At 39.9% G+C, this 20,146-nt stretch overlaps 3 protein-coding genes across 6 annotated transcripts in view; all 3 read right to left on the bottom strand.

The window, feature by feature from the left end:
- Positions 1-991: 991 nt before the first annotated feature.
- pgap2 (post-GPI attachment to proteins 2) lies at positions 992-7,841 on the bottom strand. The gene is made up of 5 exons (XM_072662670.1): positions 7,238-7,841; positions 6,412-6,661; positions 5,251-5,357; positions 4,145-4,253; positions 992-2,299 (listed from the first exon to the last, which is right to left on the bottom strand). Exons 1-5 carry the CDS (start codon positions 7,403-7,405, stop codon positions 2,169-2,171), a joined length of 765 nt encoding a protein of 254 aa, XP_072518771.1. The 5' UTR covers positions 7,406-7,841; the 3' UTR covers positions 992-2,168.
- A 648-nt stretch (positions 7,842-8,489) lies between these two features.
- ncbp3 (nuclear cap binding subunit 3) lies at positions 8,490-14,994 on the bottom strand. Its single transcript, XM_072661648.1, has 13 exons — positions 14,662-14,994; positions 13,317-13,382; positions 13,124-13,229; positions 12,315-12,440; positions 12,045-12,173; positions 11,772-11,929; positions 11,555-11,663; positions 11,198-11,297; positions 10,903-11,012; positions 10,454-10,760; positions 10,033-10,211; positions 9,693-9,875; positions 8,490-9,583 (listed from the first exon to the last, which is right to left on the bottom strand). The coding sequence occupies exons 1-13, from the start codon at positions 14,842-14,844 to the stop codon at positions 9,282-9,284; spliced, it is 2,058 nt and encodes a 685-aa protein (XP_072517749.1). The 5' UTR covers positions 14,845-14,994; the 3' UTR covers positions 8,490-9,281.
- Positions 14,995-15,774: 780 nt separating this feature from the next.
- The window catches only part of rap1gap2b (RAP1 GTPase activating protein 2b), a 60,550-nt gene continuing 56,178 nt past the window's right edge, over positions 15,775-20,146 (bottom strand). For all 4 annotated transcript variants that reach the window (XM_072662563.1, XM_072662564.1, XM_072662561.1 and 1 more), the window contains 2 exons: positions 19,022-19,092; positions 15,775-17,970 (listed from right to left, as the gene is read on the bottom strand). In XM_072662563.1, the coding sequence (XP_072518664.1) occupies positions 17,962-17,970; positions 19,022-19,092 (80 nt within the window). In that variant the 3' untranslated portion in view covers positions 15,775-17,961. The remainder of the gene's footprint in view (positions 17,971-19,021; positions 19,093-20,146) is intronic.

The following is a 20,146-nucleotide window of genomic DNA, read 5'->3' as shown; positions in this document are numbered from 1 at the left end:
CCTGTAATAAGCAGACAGTGGGTAAACACAGTGAAAATGAACAAGGCTAGTGTTCCTCTTCACCATGTTTGGCGACATGGTGATGTTTGTATGTTACACATACGGAAATCACGAATATTACCATATTAACAATATTAAAACCACCTCCTTGTTTCTACACTCATTGTCCATTTGATCAGCTTCACTTACCATATAGGAGAAGTCTGTAGTTCTACAATTACAGACTGTAGTCCATCTGTTTCTCCACATACTTTGTTAACCTACTTTTACCCTGTTCTTTAATGCTCAGGACCCCACAAGGCTGCAGGTATTATTTGGGTCATTCTCAGCACTGCAGTGACATAGTGGTGACTTGTTAGGCGGTTGTACACACCTCAGCGTCACTGCTGGACTGAGAATAGTCTACCAACAGAGTGGACAGTGTTTAAAAACTCCAGCAGCTCAAACTGCTGTCTGATCCACCCGCACCAGCGCAACACACACTAACACAAGCCATCACCATGTCAGTGTCACTGCAGTGCTGAGAATGACCCATCACCCAAATAATACCTGCTCTGTGGTGGTCCTGTGGGGTCCAGACCATTAAGAACAGGGTGAAAGGAGGCTAAATATGAAGTATGCAGAGAAATAGGTCGACTACAGTGTGTAATTGTAGAACTACAAAGTGCTCCTATAGGATTGGTAGAGCTGAAAAAGTGGACAAATTGTAGAAATATGAAGGTTAGGGTATTAATGTTTTAGCTAAGTCAAATATAAGGGAATTGCATATATTATAATATGTGATATACATTTGTAATCTATAGACTGCCACAGCAGATTTCCATATTGGTAAACTGCTGTTAAAGACATTTGAAATTCACTATTTGTGAATTCTATATTTTATATATAATATATTCTATGCTATATATTAAGCAATTCTATACTAAGAATGCTATTGCTTAGCTCTACTGTTAAGAGCACTATTACCTGGTTAACTGCAAGTTCATGAGCGTTTTGCAATATAGAAATTTATTTATATCAAGTTCAGTACACAAAGACCACCAACAATTACACAGTAAACTATGGCTGATCTGTCTATTAATATCCATGTATAAAAAGAGTCTTCAAAAGCAAACCACGTTGATCAGAACTAATATAAGGAAAAAATTGCCCATGTAATTTTCGTCTACTAAACTGTAAGAGCTATAGTGTTTCTCAGCAAAATCTGTATTCTGTTTAAACTGCCGATAAATAAAAAAAAACCTCCTCCTCCTATTCCTGGTTGTGCTTATTAAACCTCACTATTGGCAAGATACTAAAACACAATCCAGAAAATACAATCCACTGTCGTGGTGCAACTTGTGGTTAAATTAGACCTGAGATGAACTCACAAATATGTGGTACTACAAAATGCATTAAGCGGATGTTTTCTAGCTCTTCGTATTTGCTGAAATAAAACAAAGTATATTTATTTAAGAAATCCTTTTAATTATTAATTAAACAATTTCAGCAGCACCAGGCTTGTTGTGTTTGTACACAATTACTAAAAAACAGACTTGGTATAAGTTAAGGATCCAAATATCGCTATTATCTGTGGTCAACACGTTTCTGATGGGCTTGTATTTCCAAAACTATTCCTCTCCTTGAAGGCAGAAGAGACGGCTTTACCAACGGAACTGTCTAAATTTTTAATTAAAGAAAAAAAAAACTATATTTATTACTCACAGAAGAGTATTTTCAATATGAATGTGTCTTTGTATGTGTGTATGGGGGGGTACCAAGATCCAGAAGTAGATCCCACTAAAGTCTACTCATTACACCCAGACCTCACTACAGAAACTGTGACGGCTGGAATCCAGACCACAGCCATGCATTGAGATGTTCAGAAAACTGATTTTTGCAGTTATGAGCAGTTAGAACACATAAGTTAAACAATCAGGTAAATGTTTTCCTAAGACTTATAACCACCTCAGGTAAAACATCTTATCAATCTGTGCAGAAGTATCACAAATACCACTGTAAATACAGTACATCACTGATACAGTCAATATTAAATACTTAACCAGGGTTACTTGTACACACACCATCTCCAAGATGTGTACACACACACACTTTATCACAATGTCTCGTAGCCTTTCAGGGCATTTAGTTCCTTTGGTTCCCATGATAAGAATAGTTTTTTTTCACAGTCAGATGCGCTTTCCCTCAGACGGCGTTGCCACCATAATCTCCTTACTTCCAAAGTCCCAGAAGGCAGTCATATGAAAGGCCATGTTGGAGAGCACAACCAGGTACTCACACAAAGCGAATAATGTGTAAACTAAGAAGAGAAAGAAAAAGAAAATGATCAGAATCAGCTTCTGAACAGGTGTGGAATAACTAAGAATTACAAAGCACAATAGGCTAATCACAGTAGGCCATGCTGAAATGACCCACAGGAAGCACTGTAATATAGTGTGCCAGGGGTGTAACCTCCTAATGTTGTTGCTAAAAACATGATACAATACCCGAAACCAGCCTGCCATGTGTAGCAGTTTCTGTATATGCTTTAAGCCCCACAAAGCTGTGGAGCCTCAACACTGTAGGCTGAAGTGTTGCTAGATGAGCCAGTTCTAAAACTCTGCCTAATACAAAATAAAACAACCCAAAAACTTAAGCAATACATGACCAGCAAAACTACTCAAGCAGCTTGGTTAGGAAAAAGGATCCTTATGAAATAAGCCGAGCTACAAGCTCCTTTCTTGCAACATACAGATCAAATTTGAACGTATTACCAGCTACACTCTTCTCGAAACAATGGTTACAAAAAGAGTGTAGTTGTTCTAGTCGTTCTGTGTTATATAGAACCATCTAGCAAATGTTTTTTACCAACCCAAATAACTGTTTAGTCATTCTGATGGTTCTTTGTGTGCCATGATTTTAGTGATCAAACATTGCTTTTACTAAAGAGTCTTTTCATTCTTATCACGGCAGAATCAGTGATTTCCTACAACTGTTCTTTTTATAAGGCTGATTTTTGAGGTTTTGAAGGCTGAGGTTTTCTGAAAACACAGGGTCAAAATTACACATACGATATACATATTTAGTCAGTGGCCAGGGCATTATAATTTCCTGGGAGTGATCATGACTGGCTACAGCAGGTGGCTTTTCTGTGCTCACAAAAAGCATTTTGTTGGACAGACCAACCCACAATACAATGGGAGCGAAGTTTAAGGAGTGAAAGTCTGAGAAGTCAGCAATGTCTCTTGAAGCATTGTAGAGTTGTAGCGACTTTGCCAAGGTCTGGATGAAGACCCACACGGTCACCCTCAGCTGAAAGGAAATTTGCTTGGAAGGTCTGAAACAACCCAAGAACCACCAAGACACAGGCCTGCCATGAACTGAAATCATTCAGCCTCAAAAATACTGTATCCACTACTGAGCACTGTTCCGCACTGGGGCTGTTTTGCTGCCAGTGGAACTGGTACATTGCAAAGTGTTTGGAATAATGAAGAGGGAGGGCTACAGTTGGGTTTCAGCAGGATAATAATCCCAAACATACATCAGCTGTGGTTGTGGAATGAATAAAAAAGGCTAGCATTAAGCTTTTTGAATGGCCTTCCCAAAGTCCTGACCTCAGCACTATGAGGAAAATCTGAGGACTATGCTTAAAGTTGGGTTGGTATGTGCTGTATGTATAATTTTGGCCCTGTGTTGCATCAAATGATGTTTTTTCCTGATTAAAGATACACTTTATGTTCAAATGTTTGTGGACACCCCTTGTAATTAAAGCATTCAGCTACTTTAAGCTGCACCCATTGCTGACACAGATGTGCAAATGCACACACAGCTTGTCTAGTTCCTGTAGAGGAGTACTGTGGAGAATAGGTTTCTGGTCCCTACTGGCAGAGTATGGGTTAGGGGGGTATACAGCTCACAGGACAGTAGGGATAGTTGCTTTAACAAGAGCAGGATAAATGATGAATGAACAGGTGTCCCAAAACATTTGTCCATATAGTGTATATTCTGCCTCTGTTTCATTAAATGTCCAATATTGCCATGACATTTATGTCCATAACCTCTACAGAGGTCCTCAGCCTAAAGCTTGGAGATCAGCAACTTTTACACAGGGGTGGGTTTTTTTGTGAATGATACCCAGAACAGGCAGCTAAGATGTTGAACTCACTTCCTGGTTCACAATACTTATTGTGGCGCATGAAGAAGTAGCCAGCAAGTAAACACAGGCCGATGTTGAAGAGGAAGAGGCGGATCTTATAGCGGCATGATGTCATCTCCTGTTTCAGAGACAGGACAAAGAGAAGGAAATTGAGAGATGCCATTAGAGAAAGAGAGAGAAGCTAGCCTCAGAAAGACCAGGAGGGCACAGAAAATCGTTAAATGTTTCACCACTTCTCCTCTGCAACTTATTGTGGTGCAAGCAGCTGGTGACAGGTTCTGTAAAAGCTCAGTCTATCTAAACCACTTCCCTTCCACCCTGAACATTACATGCGCTGCAAGTGCACTTTCACAGCCTTAAAATAAAGAGCCACTGCGGTCTCCAACACATCCACTCCCAGTTCACATATATAGTTACACCTCTCATTATCACAGTGAAGTGTGCGATCACGCGATCAAAGCGCTAGCATTAAAACATTAAACAGATGCAACACACACAGTACAATAAGTGTAAGTATGGGATATAAACATAAGAAGCCATGACTTTCGTGTTCTCAGAGTCTAAATTTACAACAATCCATTATGGATTGGCAAACATGCCAGTGATTATGAACACAGAATACAGAGCTTAAGTTTTTATTTTAAGTCTATATTAATATTTCATTTCTAGTGACTTTCAGTTTTGGAGAGATCTGAAGAGGATTTCTGAGGACTTCATTTTTGTTTTTCCGTTTGATTTTTTCTTTTTCCCCCCAAATTTGGTACTGCCAATTAACCCACCCATATAAATCTCCCCCTAGCACTAGCAAGGCGTGCAACACTAGGGAGATACTAAAACATTTCATTAAAATCTACCAATTCTGCCATTTTTAAACCAATTTTAATTTGGTTTACTATAATGACCGGGTGTGTTGTACTGTATTCGGCTGTGGTAGTGACACCATTGTCAGGGTAGATTAGAAGCAGATGAGGGCAAGGCATATTTGCACAGATCTTGCAGTAGATAAAGACTCTAAGAGAGGGGTGGGCTGTGAAAATAGTGCCCTCTGCTGATCACACAGGGCACAAAGTGCAACTGCACAAACACAAGCGTAAGGCTGCAGAAGGTTACATTACCTCAGGGCTGCCAGAATCCTTCGTAATCACATGCCACAGTCTGCAGGTGCACATCATGTGGAGCAGAGAGCTCGCAATGAACAATATGAAGCCATTCTTGTGTAAACCTGGGGACCAACCAAAACGGCAACTCCATCAGCCAACTGTGTCTTTACACTCACATGACACAAATACTATGTGTGTAAACTGTGTGAACTGAAGAAGACCAGAGAATAATAAAGTGCACTGACCACATCATACATCAGTGACCAGCAATGATTTTCTTGCGACTTTACCATATCGCACATTAAGTCAGTAACCAACACTGCTGATTCACGCTGAATTTATTAAGAGTCTATCAGCGTTAACTGCTTTTAATATGGCATAATACAGGGTAGCCAATCAGAACAAAGGTCATTTTCATCAGTCTTAAAGACACAGTAAAACAGACAGTTTCATAAGGGATAATATAGGTAAATAATCATGGAGAAATGTATTAAAACACAAATGGAGGATATGAGCCCTTTAAAATGTACTGTGACACTGTTTTGCCAATGTGTCCTGCTTGTATGTGCATGTAAGTTACAGTGTTTTATGTTTTTCAACAAATAAAGCTTACAAGTAATAAGTAAAATGAAAAAATACTGAAGATTTTGCAGGTCACTGTTTTAATTTAAGCAAATTTGAGATAAAACAGTAAGAGACCATAAAAACAGTAAATCAAAAAGGTCAGATATTTAATTTAGTCTTGTCCATTAAAGCTTACGTTCAGATTACTCTGAATCTGATCTACATAGTAGGTGTTGGCACGAGTGCATACTGTCATTAAAGAAAAATGGCTGGCTCAGTGGTTTAAGCACTGGGTTGTTGATCACAGGGTTGTGTGTTTGTTACCCAGGTCCCAAAACTGCCACTGTTGGGCCCTTAACCTCTGTGCTGCAGGGCTGTTTACTCAGGTCTCGTTACCCTGGCTTTCTAACCTGGGCTAAGAATTTCATTGTACTGTACATGTATATCTGTCAATAAAGGCACACAGTATTATTAAGTAATTTGTTATATATAACTTTTAGGTACAATTAGAAAGTACTGTGAATTATAAGCATTTTCACCTCAGTAGTGATCTTTTTGAGGCTGTGACTGTGGACTGTGGATTCCATTTACATGTATTTAGTAAACACTCACTGTATGTTTCAGTAGAGCAGACATAGGTAAGCACCAGCAGTCCCACATTTTCACTCAGAGCACAGAGGAAAGTGAGGAGGCTCAGCAGCTGGTCCTTGAGCTGCCTGGGGACACGCCCTCGGTAGAAGCTGAAGTAAGCGGCCGCCACCAGGAAGCGAGGGGCAGAGTGCAGGCCGATGCAAAAACGCCAGATGTAGCGTTCTGGCGTGAGGCTAATGGCTGCGCTGATGGACGGGAGGTAGTTGTAAACCTGCGGAACAGTGAACACACAGTACTTTAGAGATGGGGATAGTTTAATGCTGATACAGGAATAGCTGACATTTATGATGAATAACTGGGTAAACCATGACTGCTGTCACTGACACACTACATAGGTGCAAAGGTTTGTAGACACCGCCTCAACCACTTCTTTCGTCCCCTTTTTGAACTATGGTACACTGGATTTAGCTAGCTAGCTTTACATCACTGCTGTTAGGATCCCATTGCATTCAGTCACAGGAGCATTTGAGAGGTCAGGTATTGATGTTGGAGTTCCAACTCCACTCATCCCAGAGGTATTGGATGGAACTATACTCACTCTCTCTCTCTCTCTCTCTCTCTCTATATATATATATATATATATATATATATATATATATATATATATATATATATATATATATATGAGCAGGGTGAAACTCACAGTACGTGGATGGCTCCCAAAACCAGAATTCACATTTACACATTTTAGACCTCGTCTCTGAACAACTACACATACATGAAAGCAATGACGTCACTCACTAACGTGACTAGAAGATAAAAGGGTGGCTATAGTCAGCATACACACCTGGCAGTGGGTGTAGGTCGCTTCATTGTAGTGATACAGAAGTGAAACTGTGATGCAGGTGAGAAGTCCAACCAGCGGCAGACAGACAGTTACAACAGCAAACAATGTGAAAGGCAGACGGATGAGCAGTTTATCACGGTCAAGAGCTCCGTACGGCCCCTGTAGCATCCTGACAGCGACTCTTACTGACTACATACTACTAGTGCTAACCTCACTCCCGAATTGGCAACAGGTTAAAATACGATTAACTGGTATAAAGCACCTCGTAATACAGTAATGAGCCGTTTAACTACACATTATGTTAGATAACGATTCTCTGAGAGGGGGAAATCAACTTAAAGTTGAATTATCTCTATTTAGCACGGAGTTCGAGACCCTACTGCTAACAAGCTCGATAGCTAGCGCTAGCTAGCTACTTGTGTGGACACCTACTAGAATTTCAACGAGCACAATACCACTAAACCGCGTTTAGTTGACATTCAATACCAAACATAAATAAAGTGGCCACTATTTTTTTTAGTACTTATTTAACAACTACAGGCAGTGGCGGCTAAAAAGCGTTGCTAGTAGAAGGTGAAGGGGATGGTCATACACCAACCTCCGGTTAATATTTAGCAAGGACTTTTAGTTTGAACACCCCGCTTCAAAATAAAAGTCCCTTGTTACCGCGAGATACACTGCATACATGAACACTGACTGTAAAACCCTAAACCCATACTAAAATCGTATTTGTTACCACAGTGTAATATATAACATTTAATGTAATGTCATTTAATTTAATTTAATTATGTATAAAATAAACCAATAAATAAAACAATATTGAATAAGCCATGCAGTGCAAATTCTTAGTGCTGTGATACTTATGAAATATATTTATACTAATGATTAAGCTTTTCAAATTGTGATTCCTTAGAGCAAAAAAAAAAAAAAAAAAAAAAAAAAAAAAAAACACAAAAGGATTAGAATTGACGATTATTTTTTTTATACATCCACCATCTAAAAGAACTGAAGTGCTGTTATGTGCTAGACAAAAAAACATCCTTAAACCTTAAAAGTTGGACCAATTGCAAAGCAGGTCAGGTGCTGTCACCAAAAAAGAAACTAAATATAAATGTAAAAGCAGTACATTTCATTCCTCACAAATATGAGCTGAACTGTTAGCACTTCAAAACCCCACCCCTGGTTTTAAATGGTTAAGTTTTTCTGCCTTCTCTGCACATAGAAGTCAAAATCAAGAGATGAACAGTACATCTTGGATTATGTAAAAAATGTTTATTTTCACATACAATATACTTTTCTTGCATGTTGAACTCACTGACCACATTACTGGGAATGTATGTCACTCCTTTATAGGGAAATGACCATAATATCGATTAGCTACAGTATTGTGCACCATATGCAGTACTGATCAGTGAGAGTCCAATGCATTTTTAAACATGGCTTCCATCAGGAGAGTAAGATGCAGAAGCCTCTAGCATTTTCTCCCACATCAATAAACCAGTGACACTTTCTATAATTAGCAATCCGCCCTCATCAGAAAACTGACTGTTCTCACTGACAGGATAATTTACCACAAAACAGTACTGTCTATAGACATTTGATTACACTGCTTGTTTATTTTTCAGTCCTATACCAAGTCATGAAACCTACGGTTGATTTTGTCTTGGTGCATTATCATAAAATGCATATGGGCCCTGAAAATGTGTAAAGATACCACAACCAATCACAACATTTTCTTTTGAAAGAAAAAGATAAAAAAAAAAAAAGAAAAAAAAAAAAAGGGTGCTTCTTTATTGACCCTTTAAACAAAGACACACTCCAGTATTCCCTCTCTTTTTTGTGGTGGTGGGTGAGGGAAGACTGAGAGGAGAAAGGAAGGAGAGAGAGAGAAGAGAGAGAATGAGAATACGTGCCCGGGTTCCAAGTCCAGACTGGGTCCGGAAAGTGAAGATATCTAGGTTTTAAGGGTCGGCAACACATTTTTATTCCCAAACTTCTCTCCCTCATCAACCAATCCTCTCGTTTAAGTCCCTTGTTTTTTTCCTCAGGAGTCACTGTCGGAGCCGTTGCTGCTGTCTCGGCTGATCTCGATCTGCAGCGAGGGGAGGTTGTCTAGTCTGCTTTTCTTCATTTTGCTGGACTGCTGCTCTTTCTGCTTGATCATGGCTCCCCACATCTTTTGTAGCTGAGAATCGTCTTCATCGCCAGAATCGTCGACTCCATCAGAGTCCGCTTCATCCCGCTGACGGATGCCCCGCGAGAAGGAAGTACTACTTCCTATTCGGCTAGAAAGTTTGCGATCACCTTCACCATCTTTGGATGGTCCCAATCGGCTCCACAAACCACCTAAAATACACGCAAGCAGATGCAGAAAAAGAGGGAACACATACATCAGAAAGGCAAAGCAAAAAGTTGTGAACATAAGAGCTACATAACCTGATTATTTTTGCCTTACCTGACTTTTTGTCTTTGGACGATTCTGAATAGAGGCCTCGTGATTCTTGTTTAGTCACCCCGAGTCTGCTGTGAACGTCAGTCAGAGGTTCTCTACGAGGGGCTGTGTTTCTCTGGGGGACAGGAGAGACAGAGCGTTGTCTGTCTGGAGAGTGTGGCCTCTTCCCCAACCTCTGTCTCACATCTGCAGTGTTAAGAACATGCCAGATCAGCGCTCAAAAAACAAGATAACCAACAGCACTACATTAGCATTTAAAATTAAAAGTGGGTAATGTGTTGCTTTAGTCGTTTACTTCCTAAATAAGTGAGTGAGAACTTGAGTGAACAATCATCTATCTAACCTGTCTTTCCACTGGAGACCACAGGGGGGCGTGTTCTCTGGTGAGAGAGGCCCTGCCTTTTCTCCTCAAGCAACTGCCTGACATCTGTAACTTTCTCAGAGGTAGATTTGGGAGCACCACTACCAATGCGGCTTCGTACACTGCTACTGGATGAGCCAGAGTCACTACGAATGGAGTTTCTGGGATGGAAAAACAAAGTGTCACATTTTCTTAAAACAGAAAAAGCAATAGTTTGACAGACGAACACCAAAAGGTCTGGTAGATCGCAATTATTTACAAACAAAAACAACAACAAACATTCATCAAGAGAGTATTTTATGATAGAGTAAATTACTTAGATAACTACACCAGTAATAAACTTCTATCTACATCTGTTCTGAAAACCTACATCCTCTAAATCATTACCACATTATTTACTTACCGGAGAGTCTTAAGGTTGCTTTCAACCTCATCAGCATACATGGTCATTTTCATGCTTTTTTTAGGTGAAGGTGTCGAGATCATCTTCAGCTCTAGATCATAGTCCATTTCATCTGAATCTGAAGATGCAGAGGACGAGCCTCCTAATCGACCGCGCAGCCCCCCTTCCCCAATCCGTGGACCCCGCTCCTTGTCTCCTCGCTCTCGATACTCAACAACTCTGTCATCTGCATCCATATCTTCTTCCCTATCCTCCTCTTCTTCCTCCTCTTCTTCTATTGGCTCCTCTGGCAGATTCACCAGATCAGCTGTTATTGGAAGTTAGGATTTCAGTTAGTGATGCTACAGATGCTTCTGTCTACATTGTGGGATTGACAAATAGTGTCCAACAAAATCAGTCAAAAATCTGTCAAAACTTGCATAGCCATCTCCAAATATGATTTTTCATACCTGAATGTCTGTGTGTGTAGGGTGGTGTGTGCCCCATACTGTCTCCAATTAAGGTCTTTTTAGTCTTTAAAACATCACGCTGTATTCTTCGTGTATGATACCTACGTTTCCTGCAGATGTAAATGAAAGCAAATGTAAGACATCTTATTCAAATTACAGCACAAAACAAAGTCTGAATTTCACAGACAAATCCAATACATAATTTGTGCATGCACAAAATGTCAGCATATCAATTTTACTGCTGACTTATTTTCGTTTAAATAACATGAATGCTGACTGGCTTGAGTTCTCTTACCAAGAATTACTTAAGATGCCTTTCATGCCTCCATAGTTTGGATTGCCATATTTCATGTAGTACCGACTCCGCCTTGCTGCACCCAACTCCTTTTTGTCATCTGTTGAAAGCATATTCATATCAATAAAGGTATAAACAATTAACTGTCACCGCCAATAATGAACTTCTAATGGAATCCAGTATTAAAACAATTTAATCTCTTAAATGTATGTATAAATGTTATTTTAGACCATCTTTGTTTTATTTATCTATTTGAAAAGTTGTTATAATGTTAAGATTGATTGTATTTTTAAAAAGTTAAAGCTTTATCACCACTTATAAAGCAGCTGGCACTACAGGGCTAATGTGTTCTCTCACCCTGGGTAGAAAAGCGCAGGAACAGCTTGTTGCCTTTGAAGGATTTGGTTGTGGGCCGCAGGTCATTCTGAAGCAGCGAATCACACTCTGCCTGAGTGAGCAGGTCTGTCTGAGGGCCAGAGAGAACAAAATCCATCAACCCCCCCGAAAAATCCTAATGTTAGCAAAAGAAAAGACTGAAAGAGAACTGTATAAGTGATTATACATTTTTTTTTACCTCAGAGTTTTCTTGTGTTGTTTTTTTCTCTGTCTCCTCCTCACTTTCACTGGCTTTCCCATCACTGTCATCGCTGCTCTTATCAGCTTTAACCACCACAACGTCATCGTCAACCTCGCCTTCTTCTTCCTCATCATCAGAGCCACGAGTTCGGTCAGCTGTAAAACCACAGATAAAATTAAAACTGTCCAAATGTTCTGGGGAACAGGTGACATTACACAAGTATTATATGTTAAGAACATTTTCACAGTTTAAAAGACTGACAGGACTAACCTCTCTCTTCCTGGATTGGAAGGTCAGTACTTTTGGAGACGGCAGTGTCAGACACCTCTTTGTCAGGCATTCGGCTCATGTTAATAAGAGCTCGCGTTGAAGTTATGTCATCCAACCAAACTACATTGCCTGAAAACAAAAAAACAAAGCGAAATGTGTATGATTACTCCTGTTTAGCACGGTGTCTGAGCATTCATAACAATTACAGAATAAAGATACATATATAACAGAAGATAGAATTAACGGGCTAAATAATATCACTGAACTTACAGGATGTGTCATCAATCCACTCAATGTGGGCTGGAGGATATTCTTTAAAATAGCCAAACACATCCTGGGTGCTCATGTCATCCACACCAGTCATGTGCAAGGCTTCCAGTCGTATCTTTGGGATAGCTAAAGGTTGAACAAGACAATTACAGTTAATTAAAGTCTTTTAGAGCAGCCCAAGACACAAGCCTTATTACTTTCACATCTTACCTATAAAAACAATGTGTAAATAATTAAAAACAGTTAATGACAGTTCCCTTTTCAGGATAGGGATTAGGCTTGTCTGGGACTACATTATTTTTTGAATGAAGCTTCTCCAGTGAAAGAAATCCAAAATATCCAAAGTTTGTAGGCACCATCTCATCTAGTGTTTAGTCACTAGAATTAAGGACATTAACAACAATTCATTCTCCCTTTGTTGCAGCAACATTCTCTACTCTTTTATGAATGTTTTACACTATTGATTGAATTCCTAAGCAGAGATTAAGTCTTTTCCTGGACAATATTTTCCTTTCAATGAAGAATCTTGACCCTGAATGTTGAAAGATTACTTTAGGATTGACTATATTCAGTAAGAAGGGCATTTCTGTGAATAACACTGTAAAGCACACCGTATAGAAATGTCCTTGCAAAGTCTGTGTATAATGTGTATACCATTGTTCTCCGTATATTGTCTGTAAATTATATGTAGCTGTATATTAACACTAGAGCGTCACTAGCAGCCGGAACAAATTCCTTGTGTGTGTGAACATACTTGGCCAATAAATCTGATTCTGATTACTAAGGCCTTGCTTAGGTAGACCACTTACCTTTTTTGATCAGATCTCTGTCCAGAACCACATTTCTCTGAGCAAGACTATCCTCTGCACGGAAGTGGAAGCGCCGCGCTCTCTTTTCCTTCTTTTCAATTGCCTCCTGAATCAATGACAATGTTCAAGAACATAAACGACAAACAAAATGAAAGAAGTTTCCAATTTGTTAACAGAAACAGCAGAGACGTACCTTGGACGTTACATCAATCCCAGTGATAAATGTGCCAGCCTTGTTTTCATACCGTCGGCTTGTGTCCTGAGGAAAGCACAGCATAGTAGTAACCAACTCAGCCAGCTTTAGGAACCATACAGCTATATAGCTAGTGCCAACCATCTACACAGTACCCCATATTGCCTTAATTCAAACATTAGAAAAACAATTAAAAAAAAAAGCCTTATTATAAAGCACAAATAAAAACTGTCATTAATGAAAAGCAGACTTAAGGTCTGAACGTAGTGTTCAGTGTTTACTGATAAAGGTGGCTTTAAGGATCTGGCCAGATCTCTTACTAAAATGGTGTCCTCACTACTGACCACCTGTCTCTTTAGCCCCGTTCCCATCGCAGAAAACTGCGTGGGTTAACTGGCTACCTTCACTGGAGGTCAGGGCTGTTGTGTGTGGAGAAAGAGGCGTTACAGGTCAATCAGTTTATCTCTGTAAGTGCTGGAGGCAAAGACGCATATTTCCTCACACGAACAGATTTCATGCACTTTATAGAGTGCCATGTTACTTCATGCAGTGCAGTAAATTTATGTAATAAGCAAGAAAAGCAAAAGAGAGCAGGTCAAGAAAAAAACTGAAAGCAGTAACTACTACACAGTAACAACTTAGCTAACTGACTAAAGCTTTGGCTACTGGAGCCCAAACACTCCAAGAAAGAGTAGCTATGCTAGCTAGCTAGTTAGCTAGCCAACTAGCAGCTAGCTAATGTAACCGATAGGTAACCGTATAAAACAGATACAAACAACGCAAAATGTGAACATGGCATTGTATAACTGCACTCAACCAGAACAACCAACTAAAGTCAATGTATTGTTTTCTCTAAAAACAAAACCCAATCAATTAAACCCCAGCTAGCTATCCTAGCTGCTTAGCTAAAGCTAATGCTACTGCTAGCTACGTCTAAACGGCTGCTCACAGCTTAGCTATATTGGCTAGCACGGTTGTTTACTACTGGTTAGGTAACGTTAGCACTGTTAGCACTAGCAACGAAACTTGGGGCCGGTGCTTTAACGGGAAATCTCGTGATAATTATCCAACAATGTGTTGCACATCACCGCCTAAGCGCGACAACCTTTACTTCTGTGAATGAGGCATTTAGGTTTTGACTGAAACACTGTCAAACTGTGTAACGCATGACACCCAGTATTTGACAGTGGACGTGCTAGTGCAGAGTTAAGGCTAGCTGAGGTCGCTGCTGCTGCTGCTGCTCCTCCTGTAGTGACTATAGCGGCCGAGCTGCGACCTCCAGCGGACTCCTTCCGCAGGACACACCGCGGACTGACCGAGGCAGCTCTAGCTTAGCTAAACTTACCGGCAGCAGTTCTTTCAAACTTCGGCGAACGGGGATCGACTCAAACTCGAGCTCCCCTTCCTCCACCTCCATGGGCTCCGCTTCTCGGGCATTTCGATCGGAATCCGAGTCTGAATCCGAGTCCGAGCGGTCCGAGGCGCTTTCAGGTTTCACGGACACCCGCAAACTGCGAACAGCCGCCATGACATCCAGCTAACAACGGGAGCTCAGCGCTAGAGGCTCTCTCTCACTGAACACAGTGGAGTGAACAGCAGCTAACGCGGCTAGCGGACACAGAGCAGGCCAGCACAAGCTCCTAGCGCACCAGCATTGAACTGTAGCAGCCAGATGGAGAGACCACTTGTTAGATGGAGGGCAGAGGGTTATAACCCGCCCTCTTTACACGAGTGAAGACTGCCTTCATTCTGAAAAGACTTATTCTCAATCAAAGGTGAGCGGGATAGCCTAAAACAACACCCGTGCATTTTCACTTCAATAAAATAAGAAGAAATGAAAGTAGCCACTAAAATTAGCTTGGGCTCATCCAGCATAGTGGAGCTTTTAAAGTACAGTATGAAGGTAGAGACTTACAATTCTCACAATGTAATAAATCGTTCCCTTGAACGTTGTTCCCTTGAATTGTTAAATCGAGGGAACGATTTGTTAAATCGAGGGAACCTGTTCAGTCTCTATATGTTCGTTTTTGAGACTTTAGGGGCTCCGTTAGTAAGGTGGTGTTCTTGTGGTACTTCGAGGTCAAAAGCTAGAAGCTCAGTGAAAATCCAATCCGTCACTACTTTACTATTTTACAAGGGAGTGTTTGTTTCTTTTATCTGTTTCATTCATAAAATGTTTTTTTCTGCAAAGACAACCAAACCAACATGCTCATGTGGGGCTCACATGGATGGAACGTGGTCTAGGTGGGTTCCAGGTGGGCATGGGCTCTGAGTCTGTTTGTACATGTGTTTTTACTGGGACCCAGTTGGGCTTCCCAAATGGGCCTCATTGTTATAGCCCACCCTAATCTTGCATAGGTCCCATCTAGACCCCATATGCATTAAACAACCTAGTTTTGCCTTGGGTATACCTCCATACAAATTTTGTGGTTTCATGGAAAACAAAAATCAAAACATGTGCAAAATACAATTTTTATTCAGGAAAAATCAGCAGTCATAAAGATACATCTAAACATGTAGCAGAACAATCATAGTGAAATAAATTAATACATCTGAGGAATCATTTAGACCACAAGAAACCAAAATATTTCTCTATACAACTTTCCCAGAGAATTTACAGACATTCATTTTCTCTCTAAAACAGTGTTACACATTAGAGCTGTTTATAAACATGTGCAGTTTTAAAGTCTGTTTGGCCATATTCTGATCCCTTAGTCCTGCGTAAACCAATGTACACAATAATTATACATACAGGTCATTTCATCCTACATTTGTACAGCAAGTTCAGGCATGGAATTATGAATCAGCATAGTGGAAACAGTGGCTACTTCAAGTTAACAATATTACATAGTACAGCCAAAAATGCAAGTAATATTAAAACCCTTGGTCTGATGCACTGCAGTTGCAGGTTGGTTGACGAGATGCAGCCAGGTGGATTTCACAGACGATGTGAAGGGTTGTGCAGCTTCTGGAATGTTATGTCTGTGAATGAAGGTAGATGTTCAAACAAGCTGCAACAAGGCATCCTCAGGTAAGAATGACATACATGGGTGTTAAATCAGATTTGGTCAATTCATAGTGATGAGGCCAAACAAGCGTCACGTAGTAACTCATGTTTGAATGGCACCAGCAGTTAAAAAGACACTATTCAGAAACAGCTACTCTTCAGTGATTTATGGCATTTCTGCTTTTATTTGTGTAGACACAAAGAAATACTGTGCTCAGATTTGTTTCACATCAAACATAGCGCTTGTGGAACTAGAATAAATACTATGAGAGGTGTGAGAAGGTCAGTGCCTGTAGTCAGCGCAGTACCATTTTACTGGGTTAACTGAGTGAAGTTAATCTCTTTGGAGCCACTATGTGCAAAAGCTGGAAAATGCCTTAACTAATAGCTTTAAATTCCACTTCACTGTAGTTATTTGAGGTGATGGATCAAAGATTGAATCCTTTAAAACGGTAAAGTTCAGTGGTTTAACGTGGCTAGAAAACATTTGTGAACTGGAAAACAAACTTACAGCACGGTGCAGAAGTTTTAGGCACATAATTAGATTATTACATAATTTGAACAATTTCCCTTGGCAATAAGGGTGATGTTACTTGTAGAAATACCTTAGATCACACACAGATGCAAGTAAACATAAATACAGTTTAAGTTTTTTTCACATCATGAAGCACTGATTTGCCAAATCAGGTGCTGTATGATAACTGTTTACTAGACTCCTATGAGGAGAGCTTTGGAGATGTTTTAATGAACACAGTGATGTATGAATGCTATTTGTATTTATTAGTGTTTTATTGAGTATATAAACTTAGTCAATTTACTTCTAATGTTCACAGGTGCCTAAAACCTTTGCACAGTACTGTATGCCTCACTTTAATAAAAAACAGCCCCCCTCCAATTCTTACTGTGGCTTTAAGTATTCTTATTATCTTCAGAACCCCATTTGTTTGTGTTAATGCCATACATTAATATCCATTTCTATATTTTTTTTTAATTCACACAGATGTAACTGAGTAATGTACTACAATGTACTTCATCTCTTTGAATCTGATTGCATGCCCTTTACTAAGCATAAAAATAGTTGTGAGGAAAAAACAAAGTCATTTTCTCATCTCAGTCCCCTGAATTTGGCAGAGGCAGTTTGTCGCTGGCTTGCCTACCACCAGCATAAAATGTGACAAATGTGCACAATCTGAACAATGGCTGCAGATAAATGAGGAGATGTGAGGGGGGATGTTTTGTGCTTTGGAATAAAATATATAATGCTTTTATCCTAATTTGCATGACTATCACTGTTCACTGTCTACAAAATAGATCTATTGCTATAAAAAGCTTGAACACCATCCTTTTAGGAACTTATCAAAAGCCTTTTTGTTGTAAGAGAAAGGCATAGGCATAATGTTCCACATCAACAGGGTCTGAAGTAGGGTAATGTTCCAAATGTGAAGCACGGTGTGTAGTTTGTGTGTTTAAAGTGTGTTCAGTTCACAACAAACAAACGCTGCCTAAGATTCATCCGATGCGTTCGAAATATTTTCATCTCCAGTGTCCTTCCTCCTCAGTGCGTTGTGGTGTAATTCCACAGCCAGTGTCTGATGTGACTTCACACAGTGCTCCTGGTCTCTCTTCACTGTCGTTTCACTAATGCCCCTGCCAAGCACAGCAGAAATACACAGCTTGATTTATTAATGTTTGAGCAACTCGTGGTGATTGGTTTTGCAAGGATTTGTCTCTGCCTGAATTTGCCTCTGCCAGGAGTGTTACTTAAGCAATGTGTACAGACACAGTGGCTAGATGAAGGCACAAGCCTGAACACATCAGTATAACATTATTTCATTTCTTTTAGGATGTACAGGATGCCACAGTATAATTAACCCCCTGTAGAATGCACTTAATGTATTTAGACTGGTATCTCTCTGCCATTTGATTTTTAGCCCTGCTCCTCATGAGCATGCCATTAGTATGAGGGGCTATACACAGTATTCAGATGCACATGTTGTGCTATGCTTGTACATACATCTGGCCTTCTGTGCTAATCTGATACCAGTCCTCCCACTAGTACTTCTCCCATTAGGTTCTCTCACTGAAATTCTTAAATCAGTACTTTTAACAGTCATCAATACACCATTTTTTTTGTAATGTTTGTATGTTTGCAAATTTGTAACCATACCGATCTTCTACCATTACATTTTATATTATTAGTGACTAAGAATTGGTATTAAATATGGATTTTCAGTGCCTTGTAGATGCTCACCTGACATTCAGCTAACATTCGATGGAATTCCTATTAAATGCAACTAAATTGAATGCAATTAATGCAACTAAATTGAATGCAAATGATTCTCTATTGAATGTAATACTACACATCACTCACCAGGAAGAGGCTATATAGCTGATACCACAGCAGTACAATCACTAAATTGTCCATTGAGAATCTGATGCTGGGAAATGTGTGGAAAAGCCAACTACTGTGCATGATCTTTGTACGGGAGTGAAGAATGCATGGAAATGCAAGAAAGTCTTTTACATAAAAAAAACAGTGCATGACCAAGCAATGTGTTATATACTGATAAAACACACTGTTTGCATTAATTGTGTGTATTAGAGAAAAAAACAAAAAACAAAAGCCAGTGATACATTCACAGAAGCACAGAGATACACACACACATACACACATAGCAGACTCAAAATAATATCTTACAGCTGTTGTGTTGCTCAGTTTATCGAAGCGGAACTTCAGATTGGATCTGGGGGAATTCCTGTTCTTGAAATCTATTGGATGTGAGAGAGCAAATCGTTTTTAGATTAGGTTATGTTTGTATTTCATATAAAGGAAACTACACACTGTGAAAACAAGGGATCTGAAACACACTGGCTACATCACACTGTTTTGATTTTGGATGAACACAAAGTATATTCAGACCTGGGAAAAATTAAACATCTGGAACTTTGTCATGTCACTCAAACCATTCCTGAACAATTCTTTGCATCATGGCAGGGTACATTAACCACCTGACAAAAGCCAATGCCATTATGGAATACTGCTGCCATGAGGGGGTGTAGTTGGGCCTCAACAGTGTTGAGTTAGGAGGTATGTCTGTAAGCAACATCCACATGGATCCCCGAAAGGATCACACTGGCCTCCTCTGGCTTGCCTTCCTCCCACAGTGCATCCAAGAGCACTCGATCACCAGTTAAGTGTCGCACTCTGATGTCCACGTGGTTTAAAAAAAGTGATTCTTCAGACCAAGACACCTTCTTCCATCACTTAATGGTGTAGTTCTGATGCTTACATGCCCATTTTAGGCGCACATTTCGGTGGCATACAAGGCATACATGGGCGCCTTAATCGGTCTGTGGCTACATTGGAAGTTGTAATGTACTGTGTGTTCTGACACCTTTCTGTCATAGCTAATTTTAACTTCTTTAGCAGTTTGTGCTGAAGTAGCTCTTCTGTGGGATCAGACCAGGTGAGCTGGCCTTCGCCCCACACACACATTAATGAGCCTTGGGAACCATGAATGTTTGTAGTGTTGTCCCTTCATTTGACCACTTTTGGTAGGTACCATCCACTGCATTCCAGAAGAAAAACAGAAGACATGCCTGATGTTTTGGAGATGTTCTGAGCCAGTTGTCTAGCCATCATAATTTAGGTCTTGTCAAGGTGGCTCAGGTTCTTACACTTCTTGCTTTCAACACATAAACCTTAAGAACTGACTGTTTGCTTGCTGTGTAATATGTATATCTTGGCCAAATGGCATTATAAAGAGCTATGTTACTCACTTTACCTGTCAGTGGTCTTAATCTTATGGCTGATTGGTCTGTC

Source organism: Salminus brasiliensis, chromosome 18, assembly GCF_030463535.1.
Source record: "Salminus brasiliensis chromosome 18, fSalBra1.hap2, whole genome shotgun sequence".
In the NCBI taxonomy this organism is placed as follows: domain Eukaryota; kingdom Metazoa; phylum Chordata; class Actinopteri; order Characiformes; family Bryconidae; genus Salminus; species Salminus brasiliensis.
The sequence above is the reverse complement of the archived record's forward strand: the minus strand, read 5'-3'. Positions and strand labels throughout refer to the sequence as shown.

What these genes read in the sequence shown, in the direction of transcription:
- pgap2 (XM_072662670.1), bottom strand. Translation starts at nt 7,405, where the DNA reads ATGCTACAGGGGCCGTACGGAGCTCTTGACCGTGATAAACTGCTCATC. An exon ending in CTGCTCTACTGAAACATACA is followed by an intron (nt 5,358 to 6,411) that starts GTGAGTGTTTAC and finishes GTTGGTCCCCAG; the next exon opens with GTTTACACAAGAATGGCTTC. An exon ending in TAAGTATTGTGAACCAGGAA is followed by an intron (nt 2,300 to 4,144) that starts GTGAGTTCAACA and finishes TTCTCTTCTTAG; the next exon opens with TTTACACATTATTCGCTTTG.
- ncbp3 (XM_072661648.1), bottom strand. Translation starts at nt 14,844, where the DNA reads ATGGCGGCTGTTCGCAGTTTGCGGGTGTCCGTGAAACCTGAAAGCGCC. An exon ending in GTGGATTGATGACACATCCT is followed by an intron (nt 12,174 to 12,314) that starts GTAAGTTCAGTG and finishes TTTTGTTTTCAG; the next exon opens with GCAATGTAGTTTGGTTGGAT. An exon ending in TCCAATCCAGGAAGAGAGAG is followed by an intron (nt 11,930 to 12,044) that starts GTTAGTCCTGTC and finishes GTGGTTTTACAG; the next exon opens with CTGACCGAACTCGTGGCTCT.